Raw genomic sequence first — 19,833 nt, 5'->3', positions numbered from 1 at the left:
AAAAATATTGCTGATGGTTCATTAGTTATCCTTTTTTCTCAGTCAGTCCAAGTGTTTTTATTAGGAGATCTCAAAGAAAAATCTTTCTGCTGGCCCTCTTCCTGAACCTCAGTAATTTCCTGCAGTTTCAGAGCACAGATTTTCTTTGTAGGTAATTGCAGACAGAATGGTACAAGCCTCTGTGTCCCTGTCTAGTGGAGTGCAGCCACTCAAACTGGTTTGACTGTGCAAAGTGGCAATTCCCCCAAATCTCTTTTCCCCAAGCCTAAGTGATCTGAAAGAAAATGAAGAGTGAGAGCACTGCTCTACTTTTCTGAGCTGGCTAATAAATCTCCTTGTGGCACAGGTCACCCAAACAGGCATTTTCTGAGAGATTCCTGTCCTATTTGCAGAAAAAGGCTTTCATGCAAATATTCCTGGTGTAACAGTCTATGTTTAACAGTATCAACTTAAAAATTCCACTTATGTATAAAAAGAGCAGCTTGTTTTGTTCAGAATATTTTTTTCTCTTTCAGTATGTTTATTCCGTGATTTTTATTACTGCTTTTATTGGGTTTTTTTCTCACTTCTGAGGTTGCCAAAACTAGTAGAGACATTTTATTTCTTAATAAGAAAATGTGCATGTAAGTCACAAAAATTATCATTAAACACTTATATAGGGAATAATATCTGAAATTATTACTGTTCCTTTTTAAATAAATCTATTTCTTTTTCTGTGTCCCCAGTGTCCTAATTCTATAAGTGAACAACATTTTGTTCTGTATCTCCTAGCAGACCTTTGAAAACTGTTGAATTAGGCATTTTTTTAAAAAAATACGGCTCGTGCTTTTGTGCCTGTTTTATTTTTTTAATACCTAACATAATTTTTTTTCTTTTAAAAATAAATACTCAGGTGGGTACTTTTCTTTAAAAGTAGATAAATCCAGCCTAGAGAAGCTGTTCTCTTGAAGTCTGTTACCAAAAGAGACAGAAATTTTTGCAAAAATTCCATAATTGGGAATTTGCTTTCTAGCTCAATATAATTCTAAATTGGAGGGAAGAAATTCTGATTAATTATGGATTTCTCTTTTAAATTCTTAGGGTCTGTAAATAAAATTACATTAATTGGATGTACATGGGCTTTTGAGAAGGTGTTTTAAAAGGGTCCTTCCCTTCCTACTGCTTCTTTCACCAAATTGCTTTCATTATTCTAAATTTCTATTTGATAAAGTGAGAATTGTTGGTCTTCCTGTAAGTATTGGTAGTGCTCTGTATTAAAAATTCACAAACATATAATTTTGTCAATGTGTTCAAGACTGGAAATGGAAAGATACATTCTATGTAAATGTTTCTCCACTCTGTTATTGTTTCAATTCTGCTTCCCAGTCCTTAATAATTGATACTAGTTCTAGTGCTTCTCTTCCAAAGCTGTCTCTGTAAGTTTTTACAAAAAACCTACTCTATTCATAGCTCGTTTCCTGTACTCTGGTTTGCCAATTCATTGCTTCTGATTTTAGCTCATTGCTAAAATCCACTTCTCATCTATTTTACTTCATTTAAATAGATAAACAATATCTATTAATTTATCAGCTTCTGCACTGGCTCACAAAGTGGAATACCTTGAGACACTCTCTGTTACTGATTTGTGTTTGGACTGTTCAGTGCTTATGGGCTTTTCTAGTTACAGAACTTTCACACAGGAATTTAATGTATTCTGCACTCTAAACTAACCAACCACAGTTTGATGACTGACTGGTGGTACAGAACACCAGAGCAAATGGCTTCTAGCAGTGTATTAATCTTCTTGAATTTGGATTCTGTTCAACAGAATTCAGGACTTTTTCATTGAGTTAAAATCACCACACACCATATTATGTGCTTTACACCATATTATATGTAAAACAAGACCTACAATGAACTATTTTCTGTATTCAGATATTACTTGAAGTTAAATTCTACAAGCAGAAAAGACTGAAAATTGAACAGCTTACTGCTGCTCATATGTTTCTTCCACAGGTTTTCACCACTTAGCTGTTAGGCATTGAGGAACCTTCTCAGAAGTAACGTACTTTTTACTGCATGAAAACCTAAGGGACATAATAAGAAATGGAGTACTTCTGCTGAAATTACCTTAGATCAGAAAAATGGAGCTTTATTCAAACATAACTGGAAAATTGTATGCCAAGGGCTGTAAGATTATTCTTTCTATTTTGTTCTTTTTAAGAAATTGCTACAGATTTACATATCTACTTATAATATTTACTTGGTCATGACTTAGTGTATTTCCTAAAAATTAATAAAATGTATGTAGTCATTCCAGATTTTTCTCAGTATGACATATTTTTTTCTGAGAATTTATATAATTTTATATATATTTATCCATATATAAATATGGTTATATCTCTATCTGATCACCTGATTTTAAATTGACCAACAAATACCACTAGATATTGCATATCTCATTTTAGACAGCAAGGCTCCTGTCTCTAGCCACTGACATTAGACAGCTGTGCTGTATGAGTTTGTGCATGCGTGTGTAAGAATCCATAATGAATGCTTTTTTCTCTCCTTTTTTGTTTTTGCCTTCTTTACATTGTCTGAGACTTTTTGGGAAGTCTCCACATTTCACACTTTAAAGAGTTCACTGTGGCAATTGTTCTGAAGTGATATGTGTAAAGATTCCGAAGAAATCATCTGAAATTATTTCTTTAAAACAAGGCTTCTTTGTGTTCCACTGGGAAAGAAATCATTTGAAAAAGTCTTGAGAAACTAAAAAGGAATTTCAGTTTATTCCTGGCAACAGTTTCCAGATTCCCAAGATGGCCAATATCCACGTGTGGATGGGCTATTGGAAGACAAGAGAGCAGCTTGAGAACAATTGCCAAACTATAATAATAAAAACATCCAAAATATTTTATTTAATTGCAGTTAAGATTGGAAGTGGTTTGGAAAAGAAAACTAAAAAAACCCCCAACCACCTATCAGAGCCTTCTGTAAAAAATATAGAAAGTGGATTTCTGTGCTTTTAGGTCGGTCTGATAAAAACCAGTATCAGTAGGGCAATTTATTCTAGCATGGCAAGAGTGTGGTTTGTCAGGATCTCTGGGGAGTCTCTGAACTGAACAGATTTGTCCTGGTCGAACTCCCAAATCAATAACCATTGCTCTAAAGGGACTTCACAGTTTTTTTTTTTATTTTATTTTATTGATGATAGAACCTTTGGGGCAAGTTCTTTGTTGGAAGTTTACCTGTCCTTGTTTCCTCTATGGGAGCATTGCAGCACTCAGTGGGTTTCCTACTTATTCTTTCTCCCAGATTTAGTGACTCATCAATTGATGTTCCTTTGGTCACTCCTTTCACCACAAGCCGACACGTTGTCATACATGGTTTACACTGGTTTAGCTGAAAATTTTGAACACTATTAAAAAAACATTTAGGAATAGGAAATGAAAAAGACATAGGGGTTTTATGTATCGCACATAAATCACAGCTGACTTACACCAGGATCTCATGTTCAAAAGTTGGGTATTTTTCTTTCCGATTGACGCCAAGTAAGCAAGAGAAAACTGAGATACAGGATCCTCTTCAACAAGCTGAATCATAAAATATCCTGAGTTGGAAGGGACCCACAAGGATCATCAAAGTACAACTTGCTTGGAAATAACTGACTCAAAACACAAGAATTAGGTCCATGAGAGCTGGGGTCACAGCACTTGCTCTTCCTGCACAGTTGAAAGTTCTGTCAGTCTCAATGTAAGAATTTGCTTCATGCAGCTCATGACAGAGCACTGCAAAGGCTCTTTGCCTGAAGTTAAAATCAAGCACATCTTCCTGTTCAGTAGCTGCCACAGGTCTTTCTTTTGTTCTTTCTAGTGATTGTTTCAAGCTTTGAAAAATCCTGTAATTTATAATCATCCTGTATGACATTATTGCCTAAGGATCAGAGCCAGCTTGGATTTGCAAGTGTAAGTCTCGTGTGAATATAAATTAATGTTCTTGTCCTCCCACACATAGTAGGACCTAAGTGATGAGTAGATAGATAAGGAGTCATTGATAAAAGCAGAAATGTAATACAAGTAAAATACAAAGCAATGCATCCCCTAAGTGCCCTTATTCATGTCATTCACTGTTCTTTACTTTTCTCTGAAAATTTGATCTAGTTGTAGCTCAGTGCACAAATAGAAGAGTTTAAAGGGATGGGAAAAATAAGAACATGGTCCAGTTTTCATTTCCGTGTGCATGCACAGATATAAATAGAAATTCTGAAAGTCTTACTTAGAAATTCAGAGAATTGGGTGATGAAAAGCTGAGATCACTAAGAGAACAAAGACATCAAACTTATATTAAGGTAACTACTCTAAATGAGTTACATATATTTAAAGTGTGGAGAGTTTCCTCAAGATGAGAGAGGAGTATTACTGCTGGAGGAACAATGGGGAGAGACAAGTTTAGAAGAGATGTTTATCCATGTTACAGAGCAGCAAGCACTAACTCCATGTCAGAATGAAGCATTTTGTCGAGGCAGGAATTTTATCTTAGAAGCAGATTTTGAACAGAGTGCAGGAGATACTAGAACTAGGAATGTAATTAATTCACAAAGGATGAGAACTAAATTATGAAGTTTGTATGGGGAAATTGAAGCTGCAGGCAAAAGAGAAGAATTTGAGCACTTGAAAAAACATTTCAGCCACAGAAAACTGCATGTTTTATTAGTTAAAAAGTCAGGAGGAAGTAACCAAACCCCACTTGTTGCAGCACTTAATTTCTTTTGTGTCCTGAATTGCCACAGGGAAGAGTTGCCATCAGCATTAGCATGCTGCAGTCGGTGTTTGTGTGTGTGCCTGTGCATGCAATTGTTCATTCATAGAGAAGAGCATCTTTAAAGAGCTGTCCAAAACCTAAACGTTTAAACTCTAATTCAGTAAGTGGTGTTTATTTTGTCTTTCAGTGTTAGTGCTTTATGTTCTTTGCAATGGTTAGCAAAGCATTTAGGATGAAAAGTTTCAGTTGAAATTTTTTTCCTAATGCTTTTTGCAAAGGTTTCAAAATTCCTTTTTAAGCCAGATTTCACATTTCTTTGTTCAAGGAGCTAATTTTATTAGGATTTTTGGCTGGCAAAATCCAAAGGCCTTTTCTCCAATTGCCCTCAATGCTCTGTGAATTAACCAGTCTTGAAAGCATTGTAATTAGTAGAAAAACTAAAAGAAATAGATTTTTTGATTTTTTTGTATATTTCACATGTTGGATAAATCTCATTGTTATGGCAGTGTATAATCATCTAACATTTTTCAGGCTGTTTCTAGTTAATCTTTTCAAGGTTTTGCTTTACATGGTATTCTTTGGCTAAAATAGAATAGATGCCTTTCAAAACTTTCTTGAATAAAGAGGACAATAAATGCAATTTCTAATCTCAGAAAGTATCTTGGAATACTGTAATTTCTTCTTCTGCAAGGATTAGCAGGAAAACATTTTTTCCTCTTCTTTCAGTAACACTGCACCTTCTCTCCAGCTATGTGATATAGAAAACAAGATCATGTCAGTGTTATGTGAACTGGACAGCAAGGTAGGCTCACACTTGCCCAGGTTTAGCATTTATTCTCAATCCCACCCAAATACATCACTACTCCAGGGATTTAGAAGGAATTCCTTTCAGAGACGTGCTCTCAGCTGCATCAGGAAATAAAACCAGTTCTGCAAAGGAAAGGGCTGTTCTTAAGCAGTCAGATGCTGTAATGGGTAACACTGTAAAGGAAGAGAGGAATAGTTAGGGACCCTCAGCCAGGGATTCATTTGAGTCTGTCACAGAGCCAAAGACTTATTTTTCCTAAGAGGAAAAAATTATGATTTTTTTTAAACTTATTTAAACATTATATCAAAGTGGTGCAAATGCATCATAGTGTATAATATTTCAGCAAATACATGACTCCTGATTCCTATGAAACTTTAAATTGCACTTGGAATTGTTGTCAGTTACGTTCTCATATTCACCACTTAAAGATTTTGTTGCTTCAAAGGGACTTCTTTAATTAATACTTTTAGAACTCTAGTGAAAAAGTTGCAGTATATGATCACTGCTATCCAGACCATTAATTTTTCAGCCTATCTGAAATTAATTATAGTCTCTGAATGCAACTGTAGTCAAGATGGATGAGAAGATTGGCTAGAAGTTCTGCATTTTGTAGCAAATTACACAGTGGCCCTTATGGGATGGGATAGACAAGAATATATTTTTCACTTCTAGCCAGTCTGATTGCAAATCTGTCTTACTAAAATCCATCATGCTCACATGCCAGGTGTTTTTAATTACAGATTCAAAGAACCCACAACTTGTGGTGTTATTAGCACCACGCTCTAACCAACTTAGACTGTCACCTCCTGTGTGCCTAGAAGTTGTTTTCAAGATGGAGCTGTACACACAGTTGTAAAAACTACAAAAGTATCTGCCTCACTCTTAAGGAAACCAGAAAAAAACTGAAATAAAACACTGCTCTTACTTTTTTGCTAGTAGAGTGTACTGCATCTAACTATATCAAATAGTGTGTAGTAAATAACCTCTGTACAAAGGAAATGTAAATGTAAACATAATGTTACACTTGGTTTTAAGGCTAGTTGCTGAAGAGGAAGGAGTGATACCAATTTCATCTGTCTTCTTTATAGTATTTTTAATGAAGCATTTAATGGATGGCACAATTTTTGTTTTCTTTAGATTTTTTTGCAAAAGTGAAAAGTAACATCTTCATTCCTTTTTTCTGCCCTTCTTTTGTCTTAGTCAAAAAATTAATTTTTTGAAAGCAGGATACAGGTTATCAGTGGAAAGTAGAGCACTTTACCTTAAGACTGGCAGCTTAGCAACTGGAAACTCTTAGTATGCCAGAAAGGTGTGGTGTCTTGTGTGCAAAGATAGTGTGATGTCACCATCAGCCCCAACCAAAATCAGCTTTACCCAAACCACAAAAATTTGCAGAAAAATATTAGCAATTTAAGCCTGTAATATAAAATTTAACCTCCAGACAAATCCTACAGAATTCTATGGAAAATTTGCTGTTGACTTTGGGAGCAGTCTTGGAATTTACCTATTCCTGACTGACCTAGGTGATAGCTGACTCAGCGACTAGTTCAGCATAACTGAGAAGCATGAGCTGGTTTAATTTCACCATTTTGTGGCAGTTCTCCCTAAATTCCTATAAAACATTTAAAAAGCACATTACAATGCCTGGAGCACTGCAGGTTAATTATTTCCACTCATCTTAATTAGATAATAGTGTGAACACTATGAAGGTATCTTCCTCAAATTATTCATTAAAAGTATCTCTCTTTGGGCTTTAACTTTCCTAATGAGTATGAAAAGTCTTCTCTCCACAAAATACTGGTGTGCTTGTTAAGGGATGCTACAACGCGCTCCACACACGTGATCTGGAGGAGACACAGACACTTCTCCCCCACTGCAGGTGGTACCAGACACCTGGGGGCTGCTGCAGCCACAGGCACTGAATCTGTCTCTCCCCCTCGAGCTGCTGTGGGTGTTTCTCAGGACACACACCCAGCCTGGGGGCTGGCACTGGCACCCACTGCAGGGAGTGGCACAGAGACCCCACTGGCTCCAGCCAGAGTGAAACCACAGACCAGTAATACCCCTGTCCCTGCTCCGGCTCCAGCTGCTGTCCCTTGGGCCCATGTGAGTGTCTGAGTCAAGCATTGAACGTGTTCACCTGTGGTATTGACACAGTTTAGATAAGAAGCTAAATTTAGAGGTAATGAATATTTGAAAGGTCTCTTTCTTTTTCATTAAAATTTCTTTACTGTTTCATTCAAATTATTAACTCCTCTTAAGCATTTTTGCTCTTTTTTATTTTTCTCCTTTCTCTACTGAACTCTTTCATTCCAGCTCAACTCATACCACCCATTTGATTTCTGTCACTCACTTTTGGTAGACTAATCTTTTCTTGTTTTCTGTTGCTTTCTCTAGTCTTCTTACAATGGTGGTTTTCCTTTTTTACCTTCATATTTTACAGCACAGGCACTGTGCCATTGGTTTTTAGCCTCCAGGTTAGAACACATCCCTCATTTTAGTTGAAGCATCAATTAGTTTTCCTCCACTGCAAAACTCAATGAATCTCTACTAAACCAGATAAATTCAATCTAGTAATTAGTAGAAATTCAATCTCTTGAACAGCTTTTCTTTATGGGTCTATGTTGCTGTTTGTGACCTGCTGAATGCTTGGAGGGGCCTTTCACTGTCCCCACTGTGCCCTCTCTGGTGCCAGCCCTTCAGGCTCTTCACTGACCAGGGACACCAACACAGAGATGCCCAGAAGTGTCTGCCCAGTGTTAAGGCCCATTTCACTGCTACTCAAGTTTCCACCTTCTTCACTCCTTGTATCCACAAGCCATCTGCAATGCATCAGCATCACTTGCTCTTTCTGTGGCACCAAATTGCTTGCAAAGAGACAGAGAGAATAATCTCTCATGTGTCTAAAAAACCTCTTCTTAATCTGTCTTCTTTCTAGATTCCCATGAGATAAATAACTTTCTATTGATGTAAGTTGTTCTGTGAGCATTTGTATGCTTTACAGATAGATAAAAATTTCTAATAAACAACAAAAGGGAGAAGGGGAAAAGGAAGGAAACTGCACAGTTCAGCGCAGCAGTAAATCTGATTTATGGTGCATTTTTTCATATGCTCACATGGTCTACTTCAAGTGAGATTTTTCTCAAGAAAACAAGTGATCTGTTATAAATATGTTTCTTATTCTGGTATAAATATGTCATAGGGGACCAGCTTAGTTTTACACACACTTAGCGTGTGTGCAAATGTGTTAAGTGGTATTAAATTAATTGTCATCTTGACATACTTGTACATTTTCAAGTATTACACTGAAGAAACTCTCTGCAATTTTCAGTGTTTATGCCCCTGGAGATGTTTATAGCAGTTTTAGATAGTGTTTACATTGAGCATTTGTATAGAAACTGCTCATAACATAAGCAGTTTCTCAGATTGAAAAACAGCATATATATCATGGAAAGGCATGGTTAGAATGATAAAGCTGTAGTTGGGAAATTTAATGAAGACTGTCAAGAGAAAAGTATGGCCATTTCTCTGCTTTATCACCCTTATACTTTGATGCTTATCTACTCTACTTCTTCTCTCCAGTGATACTAGTTAATCCTCTCTTCTTTCATCCTTTTTCCTTTGACAATCCTACAAATGCCAAACTGTAGTTACTGGTTTTGACAAGATCACTGGTTCTTTGCCCTTCATTTTCAATCAAATCCTTTTGCCTCCAGACTCCCCAATTGGCTCTGATCTCTAATTTATTGGTAGAGAAGTGTAACTATCAGTTCCTAATCTGCATCTGCCATTGGGAGACTGATTTATAACAGTATGTACAAGAGAATTTAAAGTGAAGGAGAGCAATCTGACTTTTAAATTAGAGTTCTAAGATATTCCCTACAATGCTGCCATTCATTTTTTAACTCAGTACCTTCATGGATGATCTGATGAGATCTATAGGGTTTTAGTAGTCAATGAAGTTGATAGGTATATATTGCAATGAAAAACAGGAAGCTAGGGTCAGTAGAGGAAGAATCAATAAAATACACATGTACAGACAAATGAGATTGTCAGGAATGTTTTCCTGGCTTGTCAAAGACTGCTGATGATCTACCATGTAGCCAACTGACAACCCACACAGCTCCTTGGCAGGTGCTACCAAAGAACTGAGGCTGGGGCTTATAAATATTTATATTGTACATAATTTCATTCTATTCCCAAGCTCACTACACAGAAGGCACATGTACCCTGATTTGTCTCTCTTCCACAAGTCCTGAACTGTGAATATGAAACCTGCACTTCATTTTGTCTCCCCTGCCACTCCATCTGTGATGAACCATTAACAGTTTAGTGGGGCTGCCAGCCCTTAAGGCCCTGAGAGAAATTCCATCATACAGCTGAAATTAAGCATAAGTCATCATGTCAAGAAACCACTTAATGCATTTCCCTTTCGGTTTTCAGAGTCTTGTCACTTTTGTCTCAAAATTTTGTATTTAAAAACACGATCTGTCCAGCCTAGATTTCGGATCTTATGCTAATTCTCTTCCAAAAATACCACATCCAGAACTAATATAAAAGAGAATTTCCCCCCATTTTTTGTGGGAAGACATAAAATCCTGTAGGTGAACAAAATCCAAATTCCAGCTCTACTGGGACCTTAGCTGTACTGTTAAGGCATTGGAGGTGGCCCGTGGATTGTAAATGCTGCTGACTAAAAAGCAGTGCTAGATTTAAACAGTGTGAGTTAACATGCTGACTTTGCCAAATATAGGAGGGAGACTTTGAGAAGGAAAAAAAAAAACAGAAATAAAAAAAGCATGAAGAGAAAAAGGAGCGGGCAAAAAAAGGAGGTGCTTTACATGTGATTTTTGTCCTTCAGTAACAGTCATGGAGAAAATTTTTGGAAGTATTGTTTCTAGTTTCTGAACTAGAAACATCCTCTTAAATAAGATGATTACCAGCCCCAAAAGCCTTTAGGGACTCAGATTACTATGCCTTCTGTGTATATTTATCACCTAAATCCCATTACAGAAAAGCAGCAATGAGGCAGGTGGGTACCTCTTTGAACAGAGAATATTTGATGAAAGCAGGAAAGGTGAGCATGGCTTTGGGGGCAAGGGCAGCAACAGCAAGTTCTTTCTTGTGCACTTAGTGGGTGTTTAGGATAGACATTCTGATTTATCTGCCACTGCTGCAAAATGTGGCCTACCTGCCCTTGCTTTCATGCTGACTACAAAGAATTTTCAAAGACACCAATCACACTTAGAAAGGGAGATATTTTGCCTCTGAAAACCCCTTTCTAGATGGTCTTTCCTGGGGTAGTCTGACCTGTCTCTGTAACAACAGGGCAATATGTAATATGTTCTGTCTTTCTAAAGCCAGGGTCATATATCTGAAAAAAGTAAATACACTGAGTTAGGATAGTCTAGGTGTAGATGTATATGATTAGAAATATACAGTAATTTATTAATCATTTATAATTTTTAGTTTATAGAAATTTACACATTTTTGTATTTTTGACAATCAGCAGTGTCAACACTGTGATAAAAAAGTGACTCGGGCAGACACATGGCAACAACCTGGATGCTTTTGGTAAAGTACAATTTTTAAAAGCAGAAGTTTGGAGAAATTGCACTGGCCTTATGTACATGTTGTCCTCTTGATATTAAACCTCGATTGATAAGTTATAGTTCTCTAGTTTAAGTATCTCTACACAGGATTTTAAGTCATTGGTGAATTTATCAGTTGCAATTACAGGTATAAATTATACTAAATGGCAGGCACTCCCACAGGGTGCTGTGTGTGCATGTCTGTGCACAGGTAGCAGTACAGGGCTACCACGATGTGAGAATATGTGAGCCATGCTCCAGTTACAGAACTGTTGGTGAAACGTGAGTGCCTCTGGAGACCATTGTCCACAATTCCACGTGTTGTCATAGAGAGATGAGTTCTAGGGCACTCCCACGGTGAATTCTGGGGAAAAATGTGTCTCACAGTTTAATTTTCATGGCAGGGAAACAGATTATTAAATCCACGAGCAAGCAGCACCAGTGAACTAACCTTAATTTGAAGAACCTTCACATCTTGCCTAGAGGAGTTTGTGCCTTACTGGGTTAGGGGAAGGAGCTATGACATTTCTAGTCAACATACTTTAAGAGGGAAAAAAAGCAAAATAAAAACCCATCAACAACAAAAATAATCTGCAAAATTCAGTTTCTCCAGCATATCTGTCTTCAGGCTAAGAATTACTATTATTCTATTGTCGAAGTTTGAAGGAAATAGCATCCATCATTATCAGTGTGTTGATGCTTCATAGCTCTTCTTTTCATGACCAGCCACTTTAAGGACTGGTAATAAGTGTTTCCTACTGTGTAAATAATTTTAATCTATTAGATTAACTAGCTTCTTAATGTTCATATTAGAGGTTAAGATTTTTCCTTGACCTGTTTCAAACTGCAAATAGGTACAGAATTCACAGAAATTATTCAAATATTTCATCTTCATGATCACCTTTAGTGTTTTGACACAGCATAGGCTCAGTCTGCAGCATGTTTTCCCTGTATTAAATATTTTTTTTTTTATTTTAGCTCATGAAAAATCACATTGAAAGCTGCAGTACTGATCAGGAGATCATTACAGCAGTAGCTGCAGAATAAACTAACTGCTGCCACTGGGAATGAAAACTTCCATGCTGTTTTCTCATACTGTGAGAGAATAAACCAATCCCCTCACCTCTGCCCTGACCATAGTGTCAAAATTTTAAATTAGCTGCAAGAAGTGAGTATAGAGCTATGCTGTTCTCCTCAGTTGCTCACACCTCTGATATTACTTTCTCCTATATATATTATTTTGGTTTTGACCTTAATCATATTACTGCAAAGCCCATATGGCTTGCATTGAATTCCATGAGCTTTTTGTGTGTTAAAAGTAGCAGAATTGTCTATTTACTCAAGGCTTTTAGCTTCAAACCATTTAAAAATAATACATCCCTTTATGGTTTTTAAAGCATTGTATACATCATCAGTAATTACATGGGTGTGGACCTATGCAATTATATAAGTGTATAGTAAGCTTTGCAAATCTTTACTCAAACAAGCAAGATAGCTGTAGATATTTCTGCATCATGTCTATACTAGAAGAATTCCTAATAAAAAAATATTTCTGATAAAAAGATTTCTTTCATGCTCAGGTAGATACAGTAGAGGCATATTTTGATACAGCAGACACTGCCAGCTGAGACAGCAAGCTACCCATTTAAAGGCTCAGGTTTGGTGCTCAAATTAAAAATAGGAAATTTGAGATCCCATCAGATCACAAATTGCATTTTATTTTATACATTTATCTGCACTATGTTCTGAGCTGATGTTATGGGATAAAAGTGAATTCATTCTCATTATTTGTATTAAAAGGTTTAGACATTTCCTGAGATAGTCATTTAGGTCCACCTGACCTTGAGCTGAAACTGGGTTGTTCTGTGTATTCACCAGAGCTGCTGCTCACTCAGAGGCAGAATTTGTCTGCTGAAAGTTGGTTGATTTTTTCAGGCTGTGGCTGAGTCATCCCTGGTTTTTCTCATTTCTTTTAAATTTCCTTCAATGTTTTACTCATACACAAACTGATATTTTTCGCTTTTATTTACAAAGTTTAATATCCTTAAAGCTTCTTGCTTGCTGTTCCCAAATACAAGCACATACCTAAGATGGCTTGGGAACTGTTCTATGTCATGTCTCCAACACCAGGATTCAGTGCAATGGCAGCAGGGGGGATAACCAAAGATTATCCTGGTGCCTGTGCCCTTAGCACAGGACCTGTCAGTTGTGTCTTTCTTCTCTTGCCCCATCTGTTTTGCACTCTGGCTGTTGTGGCAAGAGCCATCATAGAGCAGTGTTTGTGTTTCCGTGCACGCAGTTGAGATGAGAAGTGCAGGAGTTGCATAATGTGCCAGCCAAGCTCTGCCTATCTCAGGAACATAAATCAGGTACTGAGCTGTTTTACAGGTGTTAAGTCTGCCATTTGCAGCAAATATCCTCCCAGAGAATGCTTGCTCATATCACCCATTTTTTATAAGATGGTTGGTTTGGCCTCAAAGGAAGATACTCCAACAGCTTCCATCACAGTAAATAAGGGTGATGACGTTCAGCTGCTTTATAGCATATGAACATTAGCTATTCAGCCAAAATAGTCTTTAAAACTATAAATAATAGTTATATTCTATATACGTAGAGTGCCATGTACTAAAGAGAGACTGACTACACATCATGGTTGATATTTTACTACTCAGAAAAGGCAAAAGTACCAGACTGGTTATCACAACTGCCGAATTCATTATATGGGAAAGCTCAGCCATGGAATTAGAAGTCTGCCAGAAAGGACAACAAAAGATATCTTTGAGATTTTATTTTGGTTTGGTTTTGTTTTCCATCTTAAAAATCCAAAAGGAAATAGACTTAAATTCTTTAAAATATTTTAACATTAAAATTTTTACACACCTTCTTTTACTTTCTGTTGTTTCAAATTAATAATCTGACACATCTCTTTTAGATGATTTAAGGTGGGTTGTAAGAATATTACAAGAGATGCACACAGACAAACAAATCCCCTGTATTGGAAAGATGCTGGAAAGATACAAAGACAAAACAATTTTGTTGTCCTGTTCAAAAATTCTGGTTGCCCTTTGCGATTCATGGTGGCTGCAATCTGTTTGGCCTTTTCCCATCAGCATTCTGCTCTAATGATGAACTCTGCAGCATGTACAGAAATTGTTCTCAAGCCTCTGTTAACAGTCCTGATGATATATTTTTTAGGTTTCCTCTACGCTCAGAACAGTACCAAACGCAGCATTAAAGAGCGACTTATGAAGCTCTTGCCCTGCTCGGCTGCCAAAACGACATCTCCTGTTACTCAAAGCAAGTTTTATTTTTCATTTTTTTCATTTGATTTTTACTTTTTTTTTTTTGGGTTTGCATGCATCAAAAATTATACTTTCATTAACTGGTCACTTGAGAGCCGAGATATCTGCTGAAGGAATCATATGGTTTATTGAGGTTTAAATGTAGCCATGCACAGATTTGTCTATGCAGAGTAGGATGGCAAGAGACCAGTGCCAGAGTCTGCCACACAGGAGATTGGCAATTGCAGCAGAGGGGATAGCCAAAGATTATCACTTGGCACTTATGACCTGCAAGTTAGTTGACAAGTGATTCCATGGTTAAATTTAATATCTGCTCTCCATGTATTTGAAAAGTGGTAACTTTTTGGCATTTTTATGCACGTGACTGTGTGTGCTTGCTATCCAATACACAGGGGGTACCATCATAACTGCTCTGGGAGGAAAGGATTGGCCCTGCAGGTTTTGAATATAGAACTTCAAACTATTTAGGGAACAGGACTTAAAGTTGGTGTCTGAGAGAAAAAGAAATATTGAGATTGAAAAGAATGTGAATGTGGATATACAGGAAAAACACACTGATACTATACTGAATGTCTGGATAAAATCTCTCCAGAACAGGTAAATATAAACAGATAAATATAGAGGGGCAGCAGGAGTGAGAGTGAGATCAATACATAGATACATATATATTCCCAGATAGAGATTAATTATAGTAATAACACTACAATGTCTTCCTATATAAATAGACTCCTATAGCAGATTTTAAAATATCTCTCTGGATCAAATTCAATCTAGCTTAATTTGACTGAATTGTAGGCACTAATATGAGCACCTAAAACCAGAAGCTGAATTGTCTATGTATTTCCTGTATACTCTTCTAATAAAGAATATCAATCAATCTCAGGGGAAAAAAAAGGCCTGCAAGAGCAGTTCCCCATGTCTAGTGAATCTAGGACAACCAGAGGCAACTTGACTAGAGATACAGCCCCCTACTAATGTCAAGACTACCCAGGTATAGATCTAGGGTTTCTTTATGCTATCCCCCTTCACTGTCTTTCATATGCTCCTTTGTAGAGAAAACTCTGGTGTTTGCATTCCTCTTAAGTATTTCAGATGAAAAGGGCTAAATTTCTGGATGTACACTGATTTATTTATCTCATGGTGTCTTCAGCTGATATGTTTTAATTGAAAATAAGGTAGCTTAAAAACTGCAATTACTTTTGGGGCACTTGTTAATAACTCTTTCTGGATAAGTTACTTTCAGCTGCATGACCTGAACAATATAGCCCTAGACAACAAAAGGAATCAGAGAATCATAGGTTTGCTTGAGTTGGGAGAGATACCTTTAAAATCATCTAGTCTAGTCCTCCTGCACAAGACCAGGTTGCTCTAAGTCCCATCCAAACTGAACAATTCCAGGGATGGGGAATGGAATAGATAAGGAAATAGAATTAATAGAAAGTTTGATCTGTTTGTTTGAAGTTGCTGGAAGAGTGACACATCCTAATTCCTTGCATATTTCTATGTAAACTCTTCATCTGCACAGGTAACCAAATATATTTAGAGTCAGTCTCAGAAACCTTGATCATGTCAAACTTATATTTTCCTTAGTGAAAGTATTCTACAAACCAGAAGAGAGGTTGAACTAAAATGAGTATCAAATATTTCCTATTTGAGAACCAGCAGTAAAAAAGGTGCATTCAATAGTTTTCTCTGCAATCTCCTCCATAAATAAGTGCTGCATTAAGTAAGAATGTTATATCAAGTGAAAATCTTGAATAAGATTATCATTGTAGATATATTATTCTATCACCATTATTATTCTATTTTAACATCCTGTGCTATTTAATTTCTGCTTGCATGAAAGAAGCAACATTATATTGTCCTAAGAATGAAAGCATTACCACTTGCAATAACAATCACATGATGTGAATTCCTTAGAAATTATCAGGGAAATATTTTTAACAAGTAATTTATTGAAATATACATAGCCTGAATTTGCATTTCTGCACTTCTATCAGTATGTGCTTACAAAAGTTATCTATAAATGTAAAATCTTGTTTCAGCATTTGTATTGAACATATTTCAGCATTCCTATTGAAAAAAGCATGTAAAAACACTTCCTTGTGTGCTCTAGTCTATTCAGACTGAACTGAAAGCCATCATTTCCTAGATATGTGCATGTGCTAGTACACTAGGGTAGGACTACACTCAGTGGTTTTGAAAAATAAAAACATGCTAAATAGTTATTAAATAGTTAGGGAGGCTATAATGTGGAGTTTTTGCAGGGAAATGCATGTGCACAATTTTTACAGATATATAAAGAGTACAGATATATAGAGTACATTTGCTTTTTGCTGTGTTTTTACCATCTTTAACAAATAATGAAAGGTTCAAAGCATATCTCCTATGACATTTACATTAAAAATGTCTTTACTATTTAGTAATAAGAAAATTCCTAATGAATTTAATCAGTAACAATATTTTGTTTAATACATTAATGAGGGATTGTGAACTTGTTTCTGGTTTTCAATTGACATGAAATTTTATTTCTATGGAAAAAAAGTATTCCTAACTGATCTTGGCTGAATAAACCAAGGAACCAAAATAACTAATGCCATAGAAATCATTATTGTTTAGAAACAGATAAAAATAGAAATATTAAAAATAGATTTTCACACACTTTCCCACATATTTTTAAGTACAGATTTTTCTTTTCCAGCCTGGTATCTAGAGCTGTGAAGAAAAAAATTAAAAACAAAATGCCTCGTGAATGCTATAGCATTTTAGTCATCACAGTTGGTTGATTTTAAGGAAGTTTATGATGATTTTGCATTTTTATTATTTATAGCTATAAGACACTAGAGAAGTTGAGTGTAAAGAATGTTATACTGAACCTTTTCATTAACATAATCAGCCTATTGCAGTCTTCTACATGCTCACCGAAACATTTAAATGCAATAAAAATGTTTACTGCTAAGGATATACCAAATATTGTGCTCAGCACATTGTCTGGCTTTTATCTCTAGCCTCACATTTATTATGTGTATTCATTTAGCTTCCAGAAAAGCTTGTAGATGTCTCTCTAGGTAGGCAGATGTTTTACAAATGGGTGCTTAGAGAACTCATTTGAAGTTAAGTCTTTTTCTGTCTAAAAACAAAACCCATTTAAATCCCATGTAACCATTCAAATGTAAAATACAAGTGAGCTTTCAACAATATTTATTCTCAGGCTGATTTTTTTTGCCAATTTAGTCTAAGTACCTAGTGTTGAGTTGTCGTTATCAAAAAAATCATCTGGATCACACTGAGATCATCCTCGTGAGAAGAGTCCTAATAGCATCATATTTTTCACAGGAGAAAGGACAAAGCCCTTGTGAAGGGGCTTTGCGAAGTTTTCCAAATAGTTTATACATTATTAAATATCTCTTTAAAGAGAGATATTTAATAATATATAAACTATTTGGTTGTTTATTTTTTGTTTAGCTGAGCTGTATCTTCTGATGCCAAATTTCTCCCAAGCAGCTGAAAGATATTATTTCTGCATTATAGCAGAACAAAAATATATGAAACTGTAGGCATAATACTACTGTAGTTGAGTATTCTAATACTATGTGCTTATGAATATTGAACCAAATGAAACTTTATTCTAAGAAAAGACTCCCACATTCTAATGAAATAGAATATGTATATTCAACATTGTAGAAATGACAATTAGGCATTTGTACTGTTATATTGCAATAGTTCCTATAACTCCTAAATCAAAATAAGGCAGTAATTTCATTTCATTATCTGGATAAGTTATGCTTAAGGCTGTCAGTACTTAGAAATGGACACACACATTTTTGTTTTGATCACAAGGGACTGGCACTCTACTGTTAAAATTCCTTTAGCTGTTACATTGAACTTTCACATTTAAAACTCTACCTAGGAAAAAATGCATTGCTAATCCTCATTGTTTTAAATCTACACTTAACTGTAAACCTTGAATGTGTATATCCACATTCTTACTTACCTAAAGAAGAAGTCACTAAAACTATCTTGTTTGCCACTAAGGCTGCTCACCCTCAATAATATTTCTCCTAAGGGGTCAATTGTATGATACTCAAAGTAAGACCTGCTGCTGGATGTGCAACATCAATTTCACATGCTTTCCAGAAGACAACTTCACAATAAAAATCCAAGCCTAATACAATCAATTCACATCCATTATCTAACTGAAGGAAAATTTTCAGTTTTCTGGAGTTGCTAAAGTTTTATAGAATTGTTTCCTTTGGTCGAAGGGTTGTACAAACAAAAAAGTCATACTGAATGTATCATGCATGCTCTTGCAGGATGTTGGCTTTCCAGTTTATTGTTGTTATTACTCATGAGATAATAAGCAGGCTACTGGATCATCACTGCTGTTCACTATTCTTTGCAGCCACAGAAGCAGATGATAGGCATCCTTTTCCTCTGAGCTCAAAATGGAATCACCATTTGTCATTAAAGCTGCAAAAACAAGTCTTTAAGAGAATATCCTTCCTTCCTTCCTTCCTTCCTTCCTTCCTTCCTTCCTTCCTTCCTTCCTTCCTTCCTTCCTTCCTTCCTTCCTTCCTTCCGCCACTTCCGCCACTTCCGCCACTTCCTTCCGCCACTTCCTTCTCCTTTCTTTTCCCTTTCCTTCCCCTCCTTTCCCTCTTTCCTTTTTTCTTTTCTGTCTTTTTGAAAGGGTTAAGCATTTTCACTTCCCGTATTTCCTGTTGAGCTCTCCTTCTCTGTCTCTTGTATTCTGCAGACACTGTAGAAGATGAAATGGAAATGGCCACAGTACGACATAGACCTGAAGCTCTTGAACTGCTGGAAGCACAGAGTAAATTCACAAAGAAGGAACTTCAGATCTTATATAGAGGTTTCAAGAATGTAAGCACTTCCTTTTTTGAATTTGCAATCTGTTTGTGGGATGTGCCACTACAGCCTCAGCTGTGTAAGAGTGACTAGCAGTGCAGCTCATGAGATTCAGTAGCTAAATACCGGATATCTGATCAGATGAGGAAACCATCACTCTGAAACAATTGGTCTAAAGTCATCAAACTATTTAATGAACAAAAGATGCAGATAAAATTGAAAGCATCAAGGGGAGAATAATTATAACTTAGTAGGAGAAATTAGTTACTTATTCTTAATAGAACAAGTATAACTTATATAGTAGGACTTTGTTCAAAGACAAATTGTAAGTTGTATTGAGGTTGTTTGTCTAAGGGTGCAAAAATGGAAGAGTCCTGAAAAATTTGGTCAGTAAGAAGAAAGATTTTGATTTTTGTATCACAGCAGCTGTCACAAGAAGTAATTGATTTCAACTGCACTAGATGACTTTTTTATTTGGTGAACAGCTGTAGATAACTTCATCAGTTCTCAGTAGTTCTACAAATCT

The 19,833-nt window shown here is 36.1% G+C and overlaps 1 protein-coding gene across 14 annotated transcripts in view; it reads left to right on the top strand.

Moving 5' to 3' along the window:
* The window catches only part of KCNIP4 (potassium voltage-gated channel interacting protein 4), a 429,312-nt gene that overhangs the window by 332,364 nt on the left and 77,115 nt on the right, over positions 1-19,833 (top strand). For 8 of the 14 annotated variants that reach the window (XM_014265576.3, XM_005484986.4, XM_005484984.4 and 5 more), the window contains exon 2: positions 19,198-19,322. In XM_014265576.3, the coding sequence (XP_014121051.2) occupies positions 19,198-19,322 (125 nt within the window). Of the gene's footprint in view, positions 1-14,334; positions 14,437-19,197; positions 19,323-19,833 lie in introns of those variants that run through there. The other 6 variants (XM_074541808.1, XM_026792157.2, XM_026792158.2 and 3 more) reach the window with 2 other exon arrangements.

This window comes from Zonotrichia albicollis, chromosome 5, assembly GCF_047830755.1.
Source record: "Zonotrichia albicollis isolate bZonAlb1 chromosome 5, bZonAlb1.hap1, whole genome shotgun sequence".
In the NCBI taxonomy this organism is placed as follows: Eukaryota; Metazoa; Chordata; class Aves; order Passeriformes; family Passerellidae; genus Zonotrichia; species Zonotrichia albicollis.
Note: the sequence above shows the minus strand (reverse complement) of the source record. Positions and strands in the feature narration are given on the sequence as shown.